Source organism: Lepidochelys kempii, chromosome 6, assembly GCF_965140265.1.
Source record: "Lepidochelys kempii isolate rLepKem1 chromosome 6, rLepKem1.hap2, whole genome shotgun sequence".
Classification (NCBI taxonomy): Eukaryota; Metazoa; Chordata; order Testudines; family Cheloniidae; genus Lepidochelys; species Lepidochelys kempii.
This window is the reverse complement of record NC_133261.1, coordinates 10,168,124-10,192,556: the sequence shown is the minus strand read 5'-3', so window position 1 is coordinate 10,192,556 and position 24,433 is coordinate 10,168,124. Positions and strand designations below refer to the sequence as shown.

The following is a 24,433-nucleotide window of genomic DNA, read 5'->3' as shown; positions in this document are numbered from 1 at the left end:
AGAGAGGGTTTGTCTACACTGCCCACTAAATCTAGGGCTGTGGGCTCCATGTGTGTGAGCATCCACACTGCATTGTGAACAGACTCTCATGGGGCACAAAGGGGCTATTGTGTCTCTACTTCTCTCTCTGTGGACAGGTTTACACACAGCCCCTTTATTCAGTTTCTCTCTGCTGTAACCCAGGCTCTCGGACATTCAATTCCCAGAACAACCTCGGGGTTATAAATTTGCTCAGCAAACACAGTTACTATGTGAGCAGAGGGTAAATTAGGAGGCAGGGTCTATTTCGGCTGAACTCACACATAGGGCTCAAGGCCACCTGGGTTCTAATGGTTAAAGCACCAGTGGCTGGGAGCCAGGACTCCTGGGATCCATTCCCAGCTGGGGCTAGGGAGTGGCCTCTAAGGCAGCAGTGGCTAGTGGCCAGGACTCCTGGGTTCTATTCTTGGCTGCGGCGGCGGCGGGGAGTGAGGTCTAGTGGGTTAAAAGCAGCAGTTGGGGGCGGGGAGTGAGGTCTAGCGGATTAGAGCAGCATGTGGGGGCGGGGAGCCAGGACTCCTGGGTTCCCCTCCCAGGTGGGGGAGAGCAGTGCGGTGAGGCGCTGGAGGGGTCTCTCTCCACTCCCAATCCACTCGGTCTGCGGCTGCTCTCCCGGCCAATGGTAGCCGGGCTGAAGTGGGGGGGTGGCCTGTCCCAGCCAATCACTATGGAGATTCTCCCGGGTTCCCCCCCCCATCCTCTCCACCCCCGCTCCCTCCGCCCCATAACGTTGTCTCCGCTCCCGAGTCCCTCCCCTGGTCCCCTCCCCGGCGGGGACCGCAGCGCTGGGCGAGCTGGAGCCGGGGGCGCACCCGAGGGCGGGGAGCCCAGCTGGGCAGCCCGCTCCTGCCCCCGCGGTGAGTGGGAGGCGGTGGCTGGGGAGGGGGGGCACAGGAAGCAGTCAGCACCGGCCCCAACTTCCTCCGGAGTCCCTGGGAGGGGGAGTCCCCCAGAGCCAGCGGGGTAACGTGGCGGGGGGGGCTGGCAGCAGCATGTGTGGGGGGATCGGCGGGGGAACAGCTGATGGCTGGGGGCAGGGTTCCGGAGGGTGGGGAGGGGACGATCCTGGCCAGGGTGGGGATGGGCCCGGATGGGGCGGCCCCAGCGCTGCTGGGGGACAGAGGTGGGAACTGTCCGGGGCTCAGTGAGCAAGGCGTGTCCCTGCCCTGGGGAAGAGGGGCTTAGATGTCAGGACACCTTGGCTCTCTTGGAGGGGTGGGGGGGTCAGGACTCCTGGGTTCTATCCCTGGCTCTGGGAGTGGAGTCTAGTGGGTTGGGGCTGGGGGTCAGGTTCTACCCCTGGCTCTGGGAGGGGGTCTAGTGGGTGGGGCTGGGGGTCAGGACTCCTGGGTTCTACCCCTGGCTCTGGGAGGGGGTCTAGTGGGTGGGGCTGGGGGTCAGGACTCCTGGCTCTGGGAGGCAAATGGGGTCTAGTGGGTTGTGGAGGGGCTGGGGGTCAGGACTCTTGGGTTCTACCCCAGGCCCTGGGAGTGGGGTCTGGACCTTGGTGCATGCTGCCGTTTTTGACTGTGTATTTTCCTCTCCCACAGCTGCACTTGGCCCCGTCTCCAGACCCGATGGAGGAGGAGGAAGAGGAGATGGAGGAGCGGGAGGGGAGCTCTCAGTCTGAGGGACACAGGCTGGTGATCTCCATGGATGGGGATTCAGTGAGTGACTGGTGGGCAGGGACTGTGTCCTTGGGGATTCCCCTTCTGCTCTCTGCGGAAGTGTCTAGGCTGACTTGCCTCCAGCGGGCCCCATGTGGGAAGATGAGGCAGCAGCACTGGGCTGTGGGGCTGATCTGGGGGAGGAATGGTGGCTGGCTGACTGGCCCCAAGGGCTAGTCCAGGGTGAGAAATGGGGGTGGCTCATTGGGTCCAGGGAGGAGATGTGGGCTGTGTGTGGCCAGGTCTAGGGGGAAGGGAGCTGGCTGGCTGGGCCGAGACCTGTCCTAACCTTGTTCCCATCCCTTGTACATATGCAGCCAGGTCTGGGGTGCAGCCTGCCGCCCTACCGGCAGTGCTGGTTGAATACGTGCAATGGATCCTGGGCCCTGCCACATCCGGAAGGGATTTGGTGTGGGTCTAGAGTGGGAGCTTGTCTTGCTGAGTCCCCCTTCCCCTCTGACGCTCCCCTTTAGTCGCAGTCCCCTTCTCAGCCAAAGTGGGGCTCTCCCATGCCTCCGGACGGGCAGCCCGAGCTGCAGCAGGAGGAAGAGGAACCAGAGGATGAGGAGGAGGACCAGGAGTTCCAGGTGCGGACGTTGAGGATCCCAGCGGATGGGGACTTGGTGAGTAACTAACATGCTGATAAATGCCCCTCTCCATGTGATGCTAGGGGGTGCTGTGCTGCAGGGCGGTGAGCCTCTCACAGTGCTGACCCCTGTGCATTGCTAAAGGGTGCTGTGCAGCAGGCAGGGGAGCTCAGTAGGGGGCGCTCTCCCCTCTCAGTCAGTGCTGACCCCAGTGCCCCCATGTGTGCTCAGGGGTGCTGTGCTGCGTGGAGCAGGGTGGGGAGGCCCAGTGGGTGGTACTCTTACCTTCGCCCTAGAGACAAGGTCTTACATAGGTGCGTGGAACAGTCCACACCCACTGTGCTTCATACATCCTCCTGTGGTTTCAGCTAGATTTCACTTCCCGTCTTAAACTGCTTTGTGACTGATAACCAGCCTCTGTGTCGTAACCCGCAGGTGGCTGCATCACAGCACCCGGTGAGGGACCCCTATATAAACAGCCCCTCTGTGCCGCCCCAGAGCAAGTAAAGCTTTTGGGCCTGTGAAAAGATTGGGGTGCATGTTAACCCGGCAATAGCTGAGTGGTTTCTGTACTGTGGGGGAAAATGCCCCAAGAGCAGGGGAAATTACTGCTGAGTATTAAAGAGGAGCTAGCAGAGCTCAGATGGCTTACCCCATGGGGTAAAGGTTCAAGACTCCTGGGTTCTATCCCTGGTTCTGGGAGGGCAGTGGGGTCTAGTGGGTTAGAGCCGGGGGGACTGGAAGTCAGGACTCCTGGGTTCTGTCCCCAGAACTGGAACCTTAAGTAATTCATTCTCCCTATCTTGTGCCTCAGTTTCCCCCTTAGGGCTAAACACTTATCTGCCTGTCAGTGAGAGGAGTCTCAGCCTCTCCCCCAGTCCAGCCCTGTCTGAGACCAGGAAGCGGGGGGTTTAAACTGTGCCTAGGGGCTGGATCCAGTTTGTGCTGAGGGACCAGGCTGGGGTGACCCTCCCATGCTGTTTAACAATCTGCCCCCTTGCCTTTCCCTTAGCTGGACTCTGCAGCTTTCCCGGAGGAGCTGTCTGAGGAGGGAGATGAGGAGGAAGAGGAGCTAGTAATCAGAAGGGTGAAGGCAGAGGAGGAAGAGGACCAAGAGTTTGAGGTACAGAAGCTGAGGGTTTCCATGGATGGAAATTCAGGGATTGGGGCGGACGGGGGAGGTGGCTGGGTCGATGCAGAGGGGAGGTTTGCTGGGCTGAATTGGGGGGCAGGATGTCTATAGGCCGAGGGGTCACGGGGCCAACCCAGGGGCGTGAGAGAGGTGGGGGGTTGGGCTGGCTGGGCTGATCTAGGTGGAGAATGGCTGGCCCAGGGGCCAATCTGAGGGGAGGCAGGGGGCTAGGCTGGCTGGGCCAATGTGGGGCAGCAGTTCCTTTGCTCTGACCCTGTCCCACCAGCTGGAGTCGGTGGCACGCCGGGGCTCGCGGCCTGTGAAGGAGCCAGTGGTGGATTCGGAAGTGCACGTGGAGCCCAAAGTCGAGGGGCAGAAGCTGAGGATCCCAGTGGAGGGGAATTCTGTGAGTAACCAATGGAGAGTGGTGGTGGGGAACAGCTCCTTCCTCACCACCTGAGCCCCCGTGAGGGACCATGGCGAGGGGACTGGATGTGGGTGGGGGCTGGTGCCTTAGAGAGTGTTTGCTCAGCTGTTGGGGAGTGAGGGGTTAAACTGAGGCTCCCGGGGACAGGGCAGGGCTGGACGGGGAGGGGGGAATCCTGTGGTTACAGGGATGGGGGAATTCTGGGGATTCCCTTATCAAGATAACCCCCCTTAGTGGCACTAGCTTACCCCCAACCCGCCACCGTAAATGAGGGGCGGAATGTTGGGGGGGACCGAGGGTTCCGAGGGCGGAATGTTGGGGGGGACCGAGGGTTCCGGGGGCGGAATGTTGGGATTGCGGTTAGTGAGGGAGAAAAGGAGAACTAGTAGAATGGGGGAGGCCCGGGGTGGGGCAGCAGTGCCGGGAGAGGGTTCATGGTCTCTGACTCTCTCCTGAGGGGTGCTATCCCTGAATCTGGAAAGGCAATAGGGGTTAGTGAGTTCAAGTGGGGTCGGAGTTGGGGGCTGGGAGTCAGGATGCCTGGGTCCCATCCCCAGCTCTGGGGTGGGGGTAGGAGACGGGGGCTCTATTCTTAGCTCCGTGGAATTGAATTAATGCCTTGGTGCCTCTTTCCCGCCCCCAGCCTGTCCTGCAACTGATGGCATCCCCAGGGGGTGGGGGCAGGACGAGGGCACCGATGCCGGAGCGCTCCAACACCTGTGTGGAGTGCGGCAAGAGCTTCAGCCGTCGCTCCAATCTGGTGAAGCACCAGATCATCCACACCGGCGAGAAGCCCTTCTCGTGTGGGGAGTGTGGACGCAGCTTCACCCAGAGCTCGGCCCTTACCAAGCACCAGCGCACCCACACCGGGGAGCGCCCCTACGTCTGCGGGGAGTGCGGCAAGGCCTTCACCGCCAGCTCCAACCTGCTGCAGCACCAGCGTTTCCACACCGGGGAGCGCCCCTACGTCTGCGGCGAGTGCGGCAAGGCCTTCAGCCAGAGCTCCAACTACAACCTGCACCGGCGTACCCACACCGGAGTCACCCCCTACCAGTGTGGCGTCTGCGGCAAGCGCTTCACGGGCAGCTCCTGCCTGGCTCGCCACCGGCGCACCCACACCGGCGAAAAGCCCTACCAGTGCTCCGAGTGCGGCAAGCGCTTCTCCGGCAGCTCCACCCTGGTCAACCACCGGCGCACCCACACCGGCGAAAAGCCCTACGGCTGTGCGGAGTGTGGCAAGGCTTTCACCCACCATTCCAACCTGGTGGACCACTGGCGCGTCCACACTGGCGAGAAGCCCTACATCTGTGCTGAGTGCGGCAAGAGCTTCCGGCTCAGCTCCCACATCATCCGGCACCGGCGCACCCACGCCAACACCGGCGCTGCCAACGCCAACGGGGCTGACCGCCTGTACATCTGCAGCCAGTGTGGCAAGGGCTTCCAGGTCGGACCCAGCCACCTGCAGCAGCAAGCCCACCGGGAAGAGGGACCCTATAGCTGTACCGAGTGTGGCAATAGTTGCTGGACGTAGAGGGGCGGAGCCTGTTGCAGGGGCGGGGCTTGTCAGTCCTGTCCCCCGCCCCTCCACTCCAGGCACTTTGTACACCCACAGATGGTGGGATCGGTTCCTTGGCGGGGGGGGAATTGGATCCTGCCAGGGGCAGGGCTTGGAGCGCAGCTAGCTGCCATGCCCCCAGTTCCAGGGTCCACCTGTGGGATCAGTTCCCCCAGGAGTGGGGCCTGGTTCCCTCAGGGGGTGGAGCTCTGCCAGCAGCAGTAGAAGGACCTTCAGAGCGTTATGTGGCAGTGTTGGCCGGATGCAGAGAGGGAGCAGGGTCCTTCCGAGTAGGAGGAACGTGGATCCTGAGGGGGGCAGAGCCCAGCCCCTCTCCCCCATGGCAGTGAGTCCCCAGGCTCCCTCGCTTTCTGTGGTATTGCTCCTGCTAGGGTGAGGGAACACAGCCATGGAGAGAATTTGGTGGGGGTGGGGTGAGTGGCAGAGTCTCCCCCTACCCCCCCACAGAGGGCTGAGTTGTAAGGTGGGGTCCCCTGTGGTCCATCTTCCCATCTCTACTGGAAGAAGTAAACTTGGAGGGCGGGAAGCTGCATTATGAGGGTGAGGAGTGGGTTGGGGCTAGTGGAGGGTGCCTCGAAGTGTGGGGGGGGACAGATCCCCCGCCCTTCTGAACCCGACCCCCACTCCGGTGGGGCTATGCCACGTTGGTGGAGAATCAGTGGAAGGGGCTGACTCGGAGGCAGGGACCTTGGATCTGCTGGTGAGCAGGTGCTGTGGACTTCAACCCTGTTTCCCTGCCCTCGTGCTGTGGGCTGAGTGCAGAGGGGCTGCTATTTTAGGGGAATCCATAGACTGGGGCACAGTTTGGATCTCCAGGGGGTGACCCACCAGGGATCTGATTCCCCTGCGCTGGGGGTCACAAGGGAGCCCAGAAATTGATGCCCGGTGGATTTCGCAGCAGGACAATTCCCACAAGGCTGGGTCTGTGGCTGGAGAGCAGCGCGGGGAATGGAGGGATGATGTTGCCCATACGGCCGTGTGGGTATGAAGCTGCCCCCTGGCTGGCCTGTTGGGGGATCACGGTGCTGTGCGGAGAACAGGCTGTACTTCTCTTGTTTTGAGTGGGCAAAAAAATCATAGCCAGACCCTGCTTTGTCTGAGTTGTCTCTGCAGCGCTGAGCCCGGGAATGCGCTCTGTGCTGGAGCGGGAGCAAACTGTCCTGGGATCCGCCGTCTCCCCCTCCACCCAGCAGCCATCATTAACCCCTGCAGGCCCCACCCCAGGTGTCAGCCCGTCCCTTTGTTCGCCTGGGAGGTTGCTGGTTCTGGACCTCGCTTTCTGCTCCTGGGAGCCGGGTGGGGGTGTGTGAGGCTGCTGTGAACTGGAGGGGCTGCTTCTCAACAGCTTGCAAAGACATGCTTTCACACAGGGAGGGGCCACCTGGCTCCACCACCAGGCTCCTGTCTCTGTGGCACACACAGCTGCTGGCTCGGGAGCCCGGTGCCAGCCAGGGAATGTCCCCTCCTGGGCCCGGAGCAGCCAGTGAAGATTCCTGGAGCCCAGTTAGTCCTGCCCCATTCCCAGCTGGCACCTGGCCATGCTCTAGTTCTGGGCTGCATGATCAGTGTCATCCCCTATAGGATAAACCCTCTTCTCCTTCCCTGACCACTCTGCACTTGCCCAACTCCATCCCCAGAGCCTTCACTGCAGTGAGCAATAACAGCCCCATCTGGCCTGTGTCCAAAGGATTTGAGGTAATAGCAGAGAGTTAGGGTTATTATTATTGTTAGGTATATTACAGTGGCAGCTGAAGGTCTGCCTCTGTGCTGGGAGTTGTACAGTATGCATGCCAGGTGCTGGGCAGGTCCAGGGTGAGGGACAGCCCCTGTCCCAGAGAGCTCCTAGTCTAGACAAAGGGTGGGTGGGGAAACTGAGGCACAAAGAGGGACGTGACTTACCCAAGGTCACACAGCAGGTGAGTGGTAGAGCTGAGGATAGAGGAATCCTGAGTCCCAGCTTCCCTGCCTCCACAACCCATTGGGCCAAATTCAGCTCTTTCTGAGGTGGCAGAAGATTGAGGAGCGGGGAGGAGAGGAAGCCCTTGTGTGGTAGAAGGGGATAACAGAGAAGTGGGAGCTAAGCTTGGTACCATCTCGTGAAACTCAGATCACCTGGGCTCTTTCTGCCAGTAGAGGGCTTCCTGGGTCAGGGTCTTCCTGTGTTGGTTGCCTGTACAGCTCCTGGCACGCTGTGGTCCCAGTACTTGATCCAGGCTAGCAGGAACTGCCTCAGTACAGATAATCAATAGTAATTAGTGAGATGGTTGGGGCATGAGTCATGACAGATTATACTGGCCTCATAAACAATTTCTGTTGCACGCGCAGAGCCGCACACACAGATGGGGAGTAAGGAAGCTGCCTGTTCCCGGCAGTTCCAAACTCTCGGAAAAAACTGGTTTTGGGTTGAACCAAACCCCCAATGTTTTGATGTTTTCAGCAAATCAAAAAGTTAGGAGGGTGGAAAAAACATTTTGGATCAAATAAAATGGTTTGTTTTAATTTTAAGCATTTTAAAGCATTCTTGATTTTATTTTAAAAGTAGAATTAAAGGAAACTTTGAAACAAAAAGCCATTTTGAACCCACACCTTGAAACATTTAAAATTTTTTCCTAACAGTTTAATTTTTTTCTACCCAACCAATTGAGTGAAACTGGTGTGAAATGTTTCTGAGTTGCTGCATTGGCATATTTCTCTTGGAAGAAAAGTAGTGCCTTTGAAAAACTTCTAGCTCTGCACACACACAGTATGACACATTCATACTGAATCCTGGGGCAATCACCGGTTGCAGATGTTCCCTGTCTGTTTCTGGATTTTCAGGCACCCCATATTGCAATATCTATGGCCCCTGTTGCCTACAGTCAGAATTGCCCCAGGACCCTGCACTGGTTGGTGCGGGATAGGAACTTGTGAGGGAATTAGTCTGTTTCCAGCGCTGGGAAGGGCCTAGTGAACCTTTTGGGGGGCTGATGCCTGGGTTCTGGGACAGGCTCTGTCACAGTCTTATTTGTACTCTACTGCAGGTGCTGGGGATTAAAAGGGAAACAGCCTATTTTGCTCCTTTCATGCACATGACCCTGGTGCAGTGTGTGGCATGAATGAACGCCTCTGATCTCACCCAGGGTCTGTCCAGCACAAGGGCCCTGATTCCAGCTAAAGGATTTGCGTTATCGGGTAGAACCAATCCCTAGTCCAGATGCAACTCCAAAGATACAGCAAAAGAAGGAAGAGCAGTGAAAGCATTTGAAATGGAAGGTGTGAAGTCAGGCTTTCATTTTAACAATACTCCTATCCCTTTGACTGGCAATGGTCAGTACAAAGGAAAAAGCCCTTGTCTGACAGTCGCTGAGCTGGTGTCAAACCATCCACAGGAGGGGAAAGAGAAGTTAGTGGCGATGGGCTGGAGCTGGTGTTGAAGTCCAAGCCTGTGTCCTAAGAAAACAGAACAAACCCCAGAGGGAAGAGAAGAAAAGAGCAAAGAGAAAATGCAGCATCTGTCTCTAGTGTTGATTCTCACGTGCAACCTCCCTGCTAGAGAAACACGGACCCAGCCCAGGGTCTGAGCAGTCGCTTTGAGACCTGGCAAACTCATGCCAGTGTTGGGCTGTTGAGGGATTATGTTAGCTTCCTTTCCGGTCACAGGCCTTGGCTATAGCCTGCTAGACCCCACTCCTCCCGTAGAGCCAGGGATAGAATCATAGAAGATTAGGGTTGGAAGAGACCAAAGGAGGTCATCCCTGCTCAAAGCAGGACCAACCCCAACTAAATCATCCCAGCCAGGGCTTTGTGAAGCCGGGCCTTAAAAACCTCTAAGGAGGGAGATTCCACCACCTTCCTAGGTAACCCCTTCCAGTGCTTCACCACCCTCCTTGTGAAATCATGTTTCCTAATATCCAACCTAGACCTCCCCCACTGCAATTTGAGACCATTGCTCCTTGTTCTGTCATCTGCCACCACTGAGAACAGCTGAGCTCCATCCTCTTTGGAACCCCCCTTCAGGTAGTTGAAGGCTGCTAACAAATCCCCCCTCACTCTTCTCTTCTGCAGACTAAATGACCTCAGTTCCCTCAGCCTCTCCTCATAAGTCGTGTGCCCCAGCCCCCTAATCATTTCCGTTGCCCTCCTCGGGACTCGCTCCAATTTGTCCACATCCCCTCTCTTGGGGGGGGGGGGGGACGGACCGAAACTGGACACAATAGAAGGGACTCCCAGCCCCCGCCCCTCCTTTAACTCACTGGAGTTAGGACTCTATCCCCACTTTGGGGAGGGGAATCTAGTGGGTTGGGGGAGGGGGCTGACTGCAGGACTCCTGGGTTCTATCCCTGACTCTGGAGGGCGTGGGGGCTATGGGTTAGTTGGGCTCTCAGGAGTGGGGGCTCCAGTGGGACTAGGGTGAGGCTGGCATCACCCCCCCCCCTCCAATTTGGAGCTCAAGAAGAGTGGCCTGGCTCCCGGGCCAGCGCCAATGAGCGCGGGTCGGGGGCCGGGCGCAGCCGGGCTGTGCCTTTGATGGACATGCAGCTGCGCCAATGGCAGCAGCCCCGCCCCGCCCTGAGTGGCAGGCGGCTGGGCCACTCCCGGACCCTCTGGCCCTGCTGCGCCGGAGCCAGGCGCTCCCTGGCTCGGCCCCCCGGGGAGGTGAGCGAGGGAGCGAGCCGCGCTGCCGGACGGGGGGGGTGCCCGGACCCCGGCTGAGCCGTGACACCCTCTGGGTGGGGCACCCATTGTCCAAAGAGCCAGGACTCCTGGGTTCCCTCTCTGGAACTGGGAGCCAGGACTCCTGGGTTCTATCCTCTAACGCTGGGAGGGGAGTGGGGGCTGGGAGCCAGGACTCCTGGGTTCTATCCTCTAGCACTGGGAGGGGAGTGGGGGCTGGAGGGTTAGAGCAGGGGGGGCTGGGAGCCAGGACTCCTGGGTTCTATCCTCTAACGCTGGGAGGGGAGTGGGGGCTGGGAGCCAGGACTCCTGGGTTCTATCCTCTAGCACTGGGAGGGGAGTGGGGGCTGGAGGGTTAGAGCAGGGGGGGCTGGGAGCCAGGACTCCTGGGTTCTATCCTCTAGCACTGGGAGGGGAGTGGGGGCTGGAGGGTTAGAGCAGGGGGGGGCTGGGAGCCAGGACTCCTGGGATCTATCCCCAGCGCTGGGAAGGGAGTGGGGTCTGGGAGGTTAGAGTGGGGAGGGATGCGGTGGGGGTTGGATCTGTGAGTCAGGAGTCCTGGATTCATTAAGTGGGTAGAAATTCCTAGAAGTTCTAAGAGACACCAACCTTGGGGTCACCCGCGCTGGGTCTGCCTCTCTCCCCACAACACTGGGGCTGGGAGGGGTGGTTCCTGTGTGTCTCATTCCTTCTGTGGCTCTAATTTCTCTTCACTCTCCAGAGAGGTGGTCATCCTCTGGGCTGATCTCACCCCCCGCTTGGACGTGCCCCACCTGTACAGAGGGTGCTGCAGAGGGTCCATTGCTGATGCCAGGTGCTCCCCAGGGAGATACGGCTGTGCCCTGGCTCAGAGACGGGCCATGGCTGCCCAGGTGGCTCCCCCAGCTGCTCTCAGGCTCCAGTTCCAGCCCCCACCGGGATGTGGCCTGGTTCCCAAAGAAGAAGTGGAGGAGCCGGATGCCCACGGACCCATCGACATGGAGATGCATCGTCTGCGCTTCAGGGGTTTCCGCTACCAGGAGGCTGAGGGGCCCCGGGAGGCGTACGGCCACCTCTGCCTCCTCTCCCGGGCGTGGCTGAGGCCGGAGCAGTGCTCCAAGGAGCAGATGCTGGAGCTGCTGGTGCTGGAGCAGTTCCTGAGTATCCTGCCCCAGGAGATCCAGAGCTGGGTGGGGGGGTGTCACCCCCAGACCGGGGAGCAGGCTGTGGCCTTGGCGGAGGGTTTCCAGTTAGCCAAGCAAGAGCCCGGAATATGGCCACAGCAGGAGGTAATTTACGGATGTAAAATCATTAGAGAGTGGGACATGGGGCCTTTCCCCTCTAGGGGCTGCCAGCTCTGATCCAGTTCCAGTGGGGTACTGGCTGGCTCACGGGGAGGGGAATGGGTACACGGGACCTTTCCTCTCTGTTAGTAGAGCTACTGGGAAAAAATATTTTGTGGAGATGATTTTTCTCATGAAAAATGCCCGTTTTGCCCAACCAAAATTGTCCCTGGGGAAAAATTTCAGTTTCGTGGGAAAATTTTTTTTTTTTTTTTTTCTGTTGGGAAAAATCTCAATGTAGGCTTCTCGCCCCCCTGCCTGCAAGTCTCTCCTCACAGTCACTTTCTGCTGGTGAAATTGACAAAAAACTTTCTGGGAGGGCTGCCTGGGTGAAAGCCGCCTCTCCCCACACGCCTCACCTGGGACCGGAGAGGAAGAGAACCCAGGTGATCAATCCTCTGCTTCCTGGAGCGAAGGGGGAGGCGGAGAGTCATGGCTCTCGTCTTCTCCAGCCCCGGAGCTGTGGGCAGAGGCTGTGAGGTGGTCTGTCTGGTGGCTGGGAAGCTGAAAAACTTCCTCTGAGTTCTCCCCGAATAGACTTTTCTGTTAAAAACCCTTCCCCAGAAAAAAGCTGCTTTAAAAAACCCCCAACCCCAATTGGGGGTAAAAACGTTAAAAAACAGTAACATTTTTGACAGGCAGGGATTTCCCTTGTCTGGCCAGCTCTGTTTGCTGATGGGGAGTGAGGGGTATGTTGCTGCCAGCGCTGATGCGGGCGCCTTCGTTGTTCCAGGAGCTGGTGACATGGGAGAAGGAGGCTGCGTGTTCCTCTGGGGCAGGGCTGGCCCCAGAACATGGCCAGGTCTGCAGGGAGATTAAGGAGGAGGAGGAGGAGACTCTGATCTCGCCAGGTGAGGAGCTGCTTCCCCTCAGGGATCAGGAGCTGGGGGGCTCTAATGCACCTGGGGCTTTCGGTCAGGGCTCTTTCTGGGGGATCAGCCCCTGGAGCCCTCAGACCCTGCAGCACAGAGATTGTCACCCGTACAATACAGCTCCCACTGGGAAGCATGGGTGCTTCCGATCTTGCACCAGCCACACAACTCCAACCCCTTTTCTTTCTCCAGCAGAATTTCCATTTCCCAGTTTGACATGACACCCCTGATGGGAAACCGTGACATTGGCTGTGACGGTTCCTGGGGCACCCAGAGCTGGGAGTCGCTCTGCTACCCCCTGCTTCCAATGCGAGGGATTCTTGCCCGTGGTGACTGGGGGTTAACTCCTGTCAGCCATTCAAGTGTTCCCCTCCAGGCTATGCCAGCCCTGTATCTGCCTTGCAGGTTAACAAGAGGTGCACCCCAGTCCCTTTGGGTTGTTCTCCCATGATATCCAACCCCTGACACTGGCTACTGACAGAAATCCCAGACCCTCTGCCCCAAAGGAGCAGGGTACCCTATGTTACTAGTTTTACCTTATATCGCTGCTCCTCTAAAGTCACCCAGTACTTGTGAGTGCTTCTAATAAAACAAAAATAGGATTATTTAAGAAAGGGTAAAGATTGAACTAGAAATGAGAGAGTGGGATGGAAACAGGTGGATACAACACACAACAAAATCAGAAAATGTGACCCTGGGTGCACACTTGAGGGTGCCCCCCTCCCCCTGTTAAGTCTGTTGCAGAGCTGGCTTGTTTCACAAGAACCAGGATCCAAATGTTCATGAAAATACGCCAGCTGCACAAGGGGTTTCCTCAGTAAATGGATCCAGGGGACCTCTCCCTCCTCTGTGTTAGGCTGAAACAGTCTTTTGTTTCTGTTCGTAGGCAGGGCGAACCCCTGTCATGTTGTAATGTTCCTTTGTTTACCTCCAGGGGCTTTTGATTGTTTACAGTTGCTTCTGATGGTTTTCCATGGATGGTCTTAGGCCTGGTCTACACTAGAAGATTAGGTTAGCTTAAGTATGTCAGAGATGGATGTGAAAAATCCACACCCCTGAACGACATAGTTCAGCCGACCTAAATCCCTGTGTAGCCTGCGCTAGGTTGACAAAAGAATTCTTCCATTGACCCAGCTACCACCCGGAGAACCTCTCCCACCAGCGTAGGGAGTGTCTACACTGAAGCGCAGCTATGCCGCTGCAGCATTTGAAGTGTAGACAAGACCTCAGTGTTGCACAAGAGTAAACAATTGAGCCTTGAACTGTATCACTGGCTAGACAGGGCAGGGTGGCAACACCCTCTCGCCTGAACGGGCCATCCCCGAGACTTATCCCCTGGTGACTAATTTCTATTCAAAGTCCTATAGTGTCCTGTCAGTAGAAATGTATTATTGCTTAAATATTACCTGCATGTACATCTCATAATGATTATGACTCGTGACACGTTACAAGCTTTCTGTAGATACCTTACATATTACCCCTTGTGGACGATTACCACGCCAGGCAATGCCTTTGGTACTGTGAGTTTGACAGGTCTCAGGTGAGATTTGTTCGCAAAGAACCCTTTGCCAAGGGGTCAGTGTGTCACACTGGCTCAGAGACTGTCCAGGAGTGAAGGAACAGCTGGGATCTCAGCAAAGCCGTTGGGAGCCCCCCAGTTCTGTCTTGTCTCACTCAGTGTCATCCCCAGCAGGTGCCCTGTCCTCATGGCAGGTGTCATTCCTGGCTCCCACTGCGGCAGGAGCCCTCCCCTCCCCCAGCCTTTCTCTGCGGGCTCAGCTGGGCTGTTGGGGCAGCTCCGGTCCCTCCTCTCCCCTCAGGGAAGGGTTTGAGGGGATTCATTTCCTGCCCATCGGGTTTTCTGCTCAGCAACAAACCCCTTTGCTGCCCCTTCCCTCCCCAGCGCAGGGAATGAGCCCCACCTGGATTCTCTCTCTCTCTCCCAGCAGATTTCAGGGCAGAGGAGGGGAATCCCCAGCAGGAGGGGTCTGTGGGATCGAAGACACGTGGGACATCACTGAGCCCCAAGCAGGGAGACCCCCTGGGTAATGGACTGAACTCATCCGCCAAGCATGAAATGAGTTCCTCTGGCCTCGAGACCCCAACGGAGGGGAGAGTCAATCGGTCCGACTGTGGAGGTGAGAACCAGGGCGGGGCGTGCAGGCCGCGGGGGGAGCCCCTGGCTAAGAGCCCCAAGGCCAGGAGCCCCAACGCCTGCGCTGTGTGCGGCAAGACCTTCAGCAACAGCTCCAACCTGAAGAAGCACCAGACCACCCACACCGGGGAGAAGCCCCACGGGTGCCCCCAGTGCGGCAAGCGCTTCAGCCACAGCTCCAACCTGCGCAAGCATGAGCGCACCCACACCGGCGAGCGCCCCTTCCGCTGCCCCGAGTGCGGCAAGAGCTTCCGCGAGAGCTCCAAGCTGCTCCGCCACCAGAACACCCACGGCCGCGAGCGCCCCTTCCGCTGCGCCGAGTGCGGCAAGGCCTTTGGCGACGTGGCCCGCTGTCTGCGGCACCAGGCCCGGCACACGGCGCGGGCCTACGCCTGCGGGGAGTGCGGCAAGAGCTTCCGCCAGAGCTCCACCCTGCTGCTGCACCAGCGGGTCCACACCGGCGAGAAGCCCTTCACCTGCCCCGACTGCGGCAAGAGCTTCAGCGTCAACGCCAACCTGGCGCAGCACCGGCGTACCCACACCGGCGAGCGCCCCTTCCCCTGCGCCCAGTGCGGGAAGCGCTTCACCCAGAAAGCCACCCTGGTCAAGCATCACCGCACCCACCGGCGCGGCGAGGGGGCTGGCGACGCCGCAGGGCCCAGGCTGGTGCAGCACCTGCGGTTCTTCCCGGAGCAGGGCCCTTCGCCTGGCCAGATGTGGGAGATGCTGCGGCTGCAGCTGGGCGCCCGCTCGCCTGCCCCGGGGCCGCAGTGGAGGGCTGGGGACGTGCCTATGGGCTGAGAAAGGAGGGGGACCTTGGCATGGGGCGGGAACAGAGACCCCCCTCCCCCGCCAGGAGAGAGCCTTACAGGACTTCCGGGGGGGCTACCGTCCCTGAGAAATGTCAAGACCTCAGGGGGAGGCCATGTGTGGGAGAGCGACGTTGATCTTTGCCAGGAAGACGCTCGCCTGAGAGAGAAACTGGGGAGAGTCTGCAGGCTCTGTTTCTCTCTGACTGGTATTATTTGTACTACGGTGGCACTTAGAGACTCAAGGCTGGAGCATGGGCTGCCTCAGGGGGCAGGGCTTTTCCCTTCTAGGGGGCGCCAGCTCTGAGCCAGCCACAGGATGGAGGGACTGGCTGGCTCAGAGGCTGGAGAATGGGACATGGGGCCTGGCCACTTAAAATGTCCTTGGTCGTCTTCACAAACATTAGAGAGACCTTCCATGCCTGCCTAACCCCACCCCAGGGACTGGTTCCTTAATAGCCTTTATGGCCAGACAGATAGACGCTTCCAGGCAGGGGGGAGAGCCCATCTCCTTCTCCCCAGCGGTGTCTCCAGCACCCGGCTCCTCTCTCCACGAAGCATGGAGCTCAGTGGCAGCCGGGGGTGGCCCATCCTGGCTCCCAAGCAGCCGGAGAAGCTCCCAGGCTTCGGGCCAGCCCATCCCTAGGCTCTCGGCTCCAGTCTTGGCTCTCTGCTTTCTCACTGGGTGATCAGGGTCTATTGTTCCTATGCAATAAAGAAACTGTCCTAACTCTCTGTGTCCTTTGTGTTGCCCCCCTGGGCTTTGCCCCTTCACCCCCCTCACTGTTCTGTGCTCACCCAACCTCGTTCCTTGAGAACAACCTGGCCTTGGGGTGCAGGGTTCCCAGGTGTTGCACAGATAAAACTACACAGGATCGTTTGAGGGGACAAGACCAGATGTCATGTTTATTATAAAAACACAATTTGATTTAAGACTAATAACTAATATCACACACACACACACGTGCGTGTGTTCTGTAGCTGCTTCATAGTTACCAGGCCTGAACGTACCTTGGGTTTGTAGTTTGTGGCAGCTAACTGGCCAGGAAAGCCGGGCACAAGGAAGAGCTAGGTCTCTGTTGGGCATGCACCCATACCCTTCCATGTTGGCAGCAGAATGTTACCCTCCAAAGCCTTCTGTCTTCTCCATGCTTTTTGTAGGCTTGAGTTTGAATCCAGAGTCTATAGGTCTTGCTGTGTCATGCTGCTTCTGGGTTCGGTGTGATTGATCACCGTCGATTGCAGACATGAATTTCAGCCTGGGACCTGGCTTTGATGTTCCTTCAATTGTACTTCTGTTCTTTTTAGGGTGGACTCTTCTTGCTTGGTCAGGGCTGTCTTCAGCCATTGGTGTTTACACTTTATTTCATCAGGATGGGCTGGGGCTGGAGGTTGAGTCCATCATCCATCCATACCTCATTCACACATCTAAACTAATAAGAATACAGCAGGGTTTAGCAAAAATGACGTGAGCATTTAAAAATGGAGTTTGGGAGAAGTTAAAATGGAGTTTGGGTTACAACATGGACAAGTGTAAGGAATGGCAGACAGTGAACAGAAGTTACAATATAGACAAGTATAATGAATGGCAAACAGTGAGCAGAAGTTACAATGTGGAAGCAGTGCAAGTTTCAGTGATTTAAGCAGCAATTGGATTGAAAGGGAAACTCAATTAGCCAGTTATTGGGGTACCTGGTTTTATGAATGAATGTAGTTTCATTCATAAAACTTTACTTATGTTTATATTAATAAAGTGAACAATTAAAAACAATTGCATTGATCTGTTCTACACAGGGGTGTCACTCATTGGGAACTGGGGTGCGGAATCCACCTGTCTACCTGCAGCTGGGGGTGATTCTGGGTTTCCCCATCTGGTTGCCCCAGATCCCCCACTGGCCCGAGTGCTGCTCCTCATTTTCCCATGTAAACAAAGTGCCCCTAACCCTGGATCTCCCTGTACCCCAGACTAGCCCCCTGGGGCTTTCTGCCCCGCTCTAGGGCCTGGGCCCTGCAGGAGTCTGCTGCTGTCTCTGCCCTCATTGCCCGCCTTTAGCTCAGGTACTAGAGCAGTGGTTCTCAACCCACAGCCCAGTCAGCACACAGCTGCGGCCCGTGTGACATTCTCAGGGCCATACGGGTAGTATATAGATTGTGTGGATGTGACCACGTGACCTCTAGAGAGCTGCATACGGTAAATAGGTTGAGAACCAGTGAGCGAGAGGCCGGTGTCGTAAGACCCAACTCCAGTCTGATCCTCACATGACACTCATCCAGGGACTTGCGCTCTTTCTGTCTCTTTCCACACAAACCTTTATCTCCCTTGAGTTTTTAACACACCCCACCCCCTGCCCCATCCTGGCCTGGGAAGGAGCTGGATGGGATGGGAAGGCAATGGCTTCCCTCTGCAATGAGTTTGTTGGGTCTCAGCCCTACTGGGCCCCACAAATTTGCTCATGTGCGCTGACCAGCCTGTGCCCTGGCAGCTCGGACAGGGAGGACAAGGACTGGACAGGCCAAGGGAGAGGTCTCCAGCATCCCCCTCTCATATGAAGGGGAAAGACTCAGTACTCCACCCCCCAGGCTAGCCAGGCCCCTGCCCTGGGGGCTGTAGGACAGTGATTCTCAACCAGGGGTACGCAGAGGTTTGCAGGGGGTACAGCAACTCATCTAGTTATTTTCCTAGTTTTACAGCAAGCTACAGGCTTCCCTTGGGGGAAGGGATAGCTCAGTGGTTTGAGCATTGGCCTGCTACACCCAGGGTTGTGAGTTCAAACCTTGAGGGGGCCATTTAGGGGCAAAAATTGGGGACTGGTCCTGTTTTGAGCAGGGGTTGGTCTAGATGACCTCCTGAGGTCCCTTCTAACCCTGATATTCTAGGATTATACATAAAAAGCACGAGCAAAGTCCATACAAACAAAACCTGTGACCTCGGGATCAAACGGCGTGAGGGTCAGGTGTAGCCGTTGCCAACCCTTCCGGATTGGCCTGGAGTCTCCAGCATGTAAAATCTTGAGTTAAAGATGATGCCATGTGAGGCAAGCTCCGGGAATACATGCCGCCCCGCCTGGCCCACTCCTGCGCCCAAGCTCCCCGCGTGACCTCATCAGCCGCTGGGGGGCGCCACCGAGCCACGCTGGGGGCACAAGTCCAAGTCACCCCTGGAGTTTCCCCAAAGACCCCTCACCCCGAAAGGGACCCTTCGCTCCCCGCTGCCTTCTGGAGGCGGGCGCGAGACAACGGGGGACCGGCGGCCGCTCCGCCCGTGGAAGGGCGCGGCAGTGCCCAGCCGGCGCTGACCCGTGCAGCCGCCTCTGGGGCGCGGCGCAGCGGCTGTTCATCGGGGGGTCCCTCCAGGCCCCCGGGGGAAGCGCTGGGGTCGGATCTAGCGGGTTAAAACCATAGAGCTGCCAGCCGGGCCGGGGGAGGGGATGGGGAGGAGGCAGCGAAGGGAGCCACTTCCTGCTGCAAAAGCCAGCGGCTGCGGATCCGCTCGGCAGCGGCGGGGCTGAGCGCCCCGGGCAGGCACGTGGGTCCCCGGGCGCCGGATCCGGGTCTGTGAAGAGCCCGCCCCGGCCGGGCAGCCCCGATCCGGCCCCCCGCGGCCCGGTCCAGGCGCAGGGGAGACGCAGAGTCCCAGCGAGACGCGGCCCCGGGATTGAGAGAAACAGAGGCAGCAAATCGCTGCTTGGAGCAAGCGGCCACGGCAAGGAGGCTGGGCTGGCGGGGGCTGCGGGTCGGGATTGAGGGGCGCCGGCAGGGCTGTGTGGGGGGAGCCCAGGGCTGGGCTAGCAGGGGCTGTGGGTCGGGATTGAGGGGCGCCGGCAGGGCTGTGTGGGGGGAGCCCAGGGCTGGGCTAGCAGGGGCTGTGGGTCGGGATTGAGGGGCGCCGGCAGGGCGGTGTGTGGGGGGAGCCCAGGGCTGGGCTAGCAGGGGCTGTGGGTCGGGATTGAGGGGCGCCGGCAGGGCTGTGTGGGGGGAGCCCAGGGCTGGGCTGGCGGGGGCTGCGGGTCGGGATTGAGGGGCGCCGGCAGGGCTGTGTGGGGGGAGCCCAGGGCTGGGCTAGCAGGGGCTGTGGGTCGGGATTGAGGGGCGCCGGCAGGGCTGTGTGGGGGGAGCCCAGGGCTGGGCTAGCAGGGGCTGTGGGTCGGGATTGAGGGGCGCCGGCAGGGCGGTGTGTGGGGGGAGCCCAGGGCTGGGCTAGCAGGGGCTGTGGGTCGGGATTGAGGGGCGCCGGCAGGGCGGTGTGTGGGGGGAGCCCAGGGCTGGGCTAGCAGGGGCTGTGGGTCGGGATTGAGGGGCGCCGGCAGGGCTGTGTGGGGGGAGCCCAGGGCTGGGCTAGCAGGGGCTGTGGGTCGGGATTGAGGGGCGCCGGCAGGGCTGTGTGGGGGGAGCCCAGGGCTGGGCTAGCAGGGGCTGTGGGTCGGGATTGAGGGGCGCCGGCAGGGCGGTGTGTGGGGGGAGCCCAGGGCTGGGCTAGCAGGGGCTGTGGGTCGGGATTGAGGGGCGCCGGCAGGGCTGTGTGGGGGGAGCCCAGGGCTGGGCTGGCGGGGGCTGCGGGTCGGGATTGAGGGGCGCCGGCAGGGCTGTGTGGGGGGAGCCCAGGGCTGGGCTAGCAGGGGCTGTGGGTCGGGATTGAGGGGCGCCGGCAGGGCTGTGTGGGGGGAGCCCAGGGCTGGGCTAGCAGGGGCTGTGGGTCGGGATTGAGGGGCGCCGGCAGGGCGGTGTGTGGGGGGAGCCCAGGGCTGGGCTAGCAGGGGCTGTGGGTCGGGATTGAGGGGCGCCGGCAGGGCTGTGTGGGGGGAGCCCAGGGCTGGGCTAGCAGGGGCTGTGGGTCGGGATTGAGGGGCGCCGGCAGGGCTGTGTGGGGGGAGCCCAGGGCTGGGCTAGCAGGGGCTGTGGGTCGGGATTGAGGGGCGCCGGCAGGGCTGTGTGGGGGGAGCCCAGGGCTGGGCTAGCAGGGGCTGTGGGTCGGGATTGAGGGGCGCCGGCAGGGCGGTGTGTGGGGGGAGCCCAGGGCTGGGCTAGCAGGGGCTGTGGGTCGGGATTGAGGGGCGCCGGCAGGGCGGTGTGTGTGGGGGGAGCCCAGGGCTGGCATAGCAGGGGCTGCGGGTTGCGATTGAGGGGCGCTGGCAGGGCTGTACTGGGGGGCAGTGTGCAGCCAGCCTGCTGTATTCACTTCTAACCCCAGTCTGCTGGCTCCTGAGAGCCGGGTCCTTCCAGCCAGCCGGGTCTCCCTGGTGGGCAGGGGGCTGAATATTTCTTCATGGTGCTTGGTTATTTGTGCCTCTCCACGAAGACTCCTCTCCCCAGTTCCTCTCGGTCCTGGCTCTGTGGTGACTGGTGTCTTTGGGTGTTTCCAGGGCCCGAGATTCGATGGCGCAGCCGGGCAGCCTGTCCCAGGAGGAGATGGAGCAAAATACACCCCTGGCAGCAGAGAACCAACTGCTTGCTGAGCATCCAGAGGATCCCGAAGCACAGCAGGGAACGGGTAACCAGTGGGGGCTGGGCAGTGCATGCACCAGATTGCGGGACCATGACGCCAGAGCTCGGGTCACCCACGGGGGCTGAGCGGTAGCTCTCACTCGTAGAGCCTGAGCTAAGGGAGAAGCTTCGCGGGCTGGCAGGTGGCCGCCCGTTCCTTTCTGTGGTGGAAGGATGCAGTGAGCTGCTCGGGGTTATGCTGGGCTATTGAGGCAGACCTGGCTCCTCCTCTCCCCTCTGGGGTAGGATTTGGTGGGGTGGTGGTGTGTGTTTGCTTCCTGTCCAGCAGGTTTTCCACTCCCTTTGCTGCCCGTTCTCTCTCCGGCGCAGGGAATGAGCCCTGGCTGGATTCTCTCTCTCTCTCCCAGCAGGTACCGGGACGGAGGAGGAAATTCCCCTGTGGGAAGGGCCAGTGGAACCGGAGCCGCACGGGCCGTCCCGGAGCCCCAAGGCGGGGGAGGCCAGCGAATTGGGCCGGCAGAGGCGGGCGAAGCGGGATGGTGAAGTGGCCCTGCCAGGCCGCTCCTCCCGCGAGGGGCCCATCATCTGCGGGGACTGCGGGAAGAGCTTCGCCAAGGAGTCGGAGTTCGTCAAGCACGAACGCACCCACACGGGGGAGCGGCCCTACCAGTGCCCCGACTGCGGGAAGGGCTTCACCAACAGCTCCAACCTCCTCCGCCACCAGCGTATCCACAGCGGTGCCAGGCCGTACCCCTGCGCCGAGTGCGGGAAGAGCTTCCGCCACAAGGAGCACCTGACCCGCCACGCCCACGTCCACGCCACGGAGAAGCCCCATGTCTGCGCCCACTGCGGGGAGGCCTACAGCACCCGCACCAACCTCCTGCGCCACCAGAGCGGCCACACGGGGGAGCTGCCCTACAAGTGCCCCGAGTGTGGCCGGCGCTTCGGGGAGGCGGCGGCGCTGGCGGGCCACGCGGTGATCCACAGCGGGAAGCCCCACGTCTGCCCCGAGTGTGGGAAGGGCTTCCGGCGCGGCTCGTCGCTGCGGGAGCACCAGCGGGTCCACACTGGGGAGCGGCCCTACGGCTGCCCGCAGTGTGGGAAGGGCTTCAGCCAGCGCTCCTCCCTGGTGCTGCACCGGCGCACCCACACTGGCGAGCGCCCCTACGTCTGCGGCGACTGCGGGCGCAGCTTCAGCGTGAGCTCTGCCCTCATCACCCACCAGAGGCTGCACACCGGGGAGCGCCCGTTCCCGTGCCCGGAGTGCCAGAAGCGCTTCAGCGACCGCAAGGCCCTCAAACGGCACCAGCGGGTCCACACCGGGGAGCGGCCCTACCGCTGCACCGACTGCGGCAAAGGCTTCAGCCAAAGCTCGGCGCTGGCCACCCACCAGCGCATCCACACCGGGGAGACCCCCTATGGCTGCGGGGCCTGTGGCAAGCGCTTCGGAGACCTCTCGGCCCTCAAGCGGCACGAGCGCATCCACACCGGGGAGCGGCCCTACCGCTGCGGCCAGTGCGGGAAAGCGTTCAAGCACAGCTCGGCCCTGGCCCAGCACGGCCGCACCCACACTGGAGAGAAACCCTATGTCTGTTCCCAGTGCGGCAAAGCCTTCTCCCAGGGCTCCACCCTCATCCAGCACCAGCGGGTGCACACCGGCGAGCGCCCCTACCCTTGCCCCCAGTGCGGGCGAAGCTTCTCCCAGGGCTCTGCCCTCACCCAGCACCAGCGCACCCACACCAAGGAGAGCGACCCTCTGACGGGGCCCGGCGGGGCCCGGATCTACCGGGACCCCTTTGTCCAGCCGCGGGATGAGGACGACGAGGAGGACGGGGTGGGGGAGGTGCTGGTGCTGCCTCCCGGGACGTGGGACGCAGAGCTGGACGTACAGATCAAAGAGGAGCCGGAGTGATGGAGGCGGGTGGGAGCCGCCTGCCGTCTCCTGATTCAGCATGGCTGGATTTGGGTGTCATGGGGAATAGTCATCTCTGCACCAGGAATCCCCTCTGTACTGGAACTGGGGGCAAATTACCTGGGGTGGGGGCATCTCCCCCTTCACCACCCTCCACTCAGCAGGGATTATTAACCCCCATAGGCCCAGCCTATCGCTACCTGGATCTCACCTTCTCTGGGCCTTATTCTCTGCTCCTTCCCCTCTCCCAGGGCCGGCGAGGGGTGCAGGGGCTGGGAGCTCTAGGGGCTGCTCCCCACAAGGCCAGAGAGATGGATGCTCCCAGGTGGAGGGCAGCCCATCTCCTTCCCGATGCCAGTAGCCACCCCCTGAGCTAGTCCCCAAGGACTGATGTGTATGGCCTTTGCCCCCAAGGCTCCCGGGCCTGTCTGGTGTGACGGGCACAAGTACGTTTTTTATCCATTGTCTCTGTTTCTACTTCATCTTAAAACAATAAACCCCCAGTACCTCCCTCACACACAGTCCATGGCGGCTCTGCAGGGCCAGCGGCTGGCTCATGCTGTAGACATGCAAAGGGCTGCGAATGAGAGTGGTTAGATCAGTGAGGTGGTGGAACTTGGTGTGTATTTAGTGAGCCAGGTCTCCTGGGTTCTACCCCTGGCTCTGGGAGGGGAGGGGGTTTGAGTGGGGGGAGGGGCCAAACCAGGGAGTTAGGACTCCTGGGTTCTAAGCTCCGCTGCTGACTTGCTGTGGGATCTCAGGCAAGTCACTTCCCCCTCTATGCCTTGGTTTCCCATCTGCACGGCCAGGATGAAGCTAATTAGCTCTGTTGTATGGCACCCAGATCTAGGGATGAATGATGCTCTGTAAGAGCCAGGAGCTGTTACTCTTTGTATTACAGTAGCACCTACAGGCCTCAGTCAGGGAGCAGGACCCCATGGTGCTGGGTGCGGCCAACACATCTCCTCGCACAGATTCAGGGCTGAGAGAGGGCTGAAAACTCGTGCGGTTTTCCCCTACAGACTACCTTGGAACCTTTGGGTCCCAACATTCCACCCGCAGCTGCCACGGAACCCTCAGGCCCCCAGCATTCTGCTCCTAGCTGCCACGGAATCCTCAGGCCCCCAGCATTCCACTCTGAGTGCCATTTTCAACCACCACGGAACCCTTCATCCCTGCCACCCCCATCCTGCTGCTGCAGCCAGGTTGGCACTACCAAGCTCACTGCAAAGCTCTGTCTCCGATGCCTACGCTCTGGCTGCTGCCACCCAGGGGGAGGGGTCCTTGGCAGCAGCCATTTTACTATCCATTGGGCCTTTTCTCCTTGAATGGGGGAGGGAATTTGGAACAGGAAGAGGAGGGGCATCCGTGAGCAAGGAAAACCTTGGGGGGGAGGCCAGCAAGGGGTGTTCACCAGAGTTGGGGTTTGGCCCGAGGGTCCAGGTCCAGACTCTTGGGATAAGTCACGCAACATGGGTAAATGGACGCAAGGGGCGTGGCCTTGGGGTTAGATGCCAGCTGAATCCCAGGAGCTCACTACTGAGTGTCTAGATTGTAACCCCACTAGAGTGCTGGGGCATCGACTTAAACTACTGACCCACAGGGGAGAGGGCCCCTACTGAGCCCCCTCCTGCCCCCTACAGCACAGCACCCCCTAGCACCACGCTGGGGCCAGCACGGACTGTGGGGGGGAGAGTGCCCCCTGATAAGCCCCCCCAGCACTACATTCCCTACCACCGCATTGGGGTCAGCACTGCCTTACAGGGGAGAGCGCCCCCTGCAGCACAGCAACCGGTAGCACAGGGCTGTGATTATGGGGAGAGATGGGGCAAGCCCAGGG

At 60.0% G+C, this 24,433-nt stretch overlaps 1 protein-coding gene across 1 annotated transcript; it reads left to right on the top strand.

Moving 5' to 3' along the window:
* Nucleotides 1-769: 769 nt before the first annotated feature.
* Nucleotides 770-23,108, top strand: LOC140912966 (uncharacterized). Its single transcript, XM_073348459.1, has 13 exons — nucleotides 770-896; nucleotides 1,590-1,706; nucleotides 2,180-2,329; nucleotides 3,306-3,416; nucleotides 3,712-3,831; nucleotides 4,496-5,379; nucleotides 9,980-10,063; nucleotides 10,803-11,349; nucleotides 12,137-12,254; nucleotides 14,222-15,226; nucleotides 18,347-18,614; nucleotides 20,600-20,727; nucleotides 21,089-23,108. The coding sequence occupies exons 2-13, from the start codon at nucleotides 1,617-1,619 to the stop codon at nucleotides 22,591-22,593; spliced, it is 5,010 nt and encodes a 1,669-aa protein (XP_073204560.1). The 5' UTR covers nucleotides 770-896; nucleotides 1,590-1,616; the 3' UTR covers nucleotides 22,594-23,108.
* The last annotated feature ends 1,325 nt before the right edge of the window (nucleotides 23,109-24,433 follow it).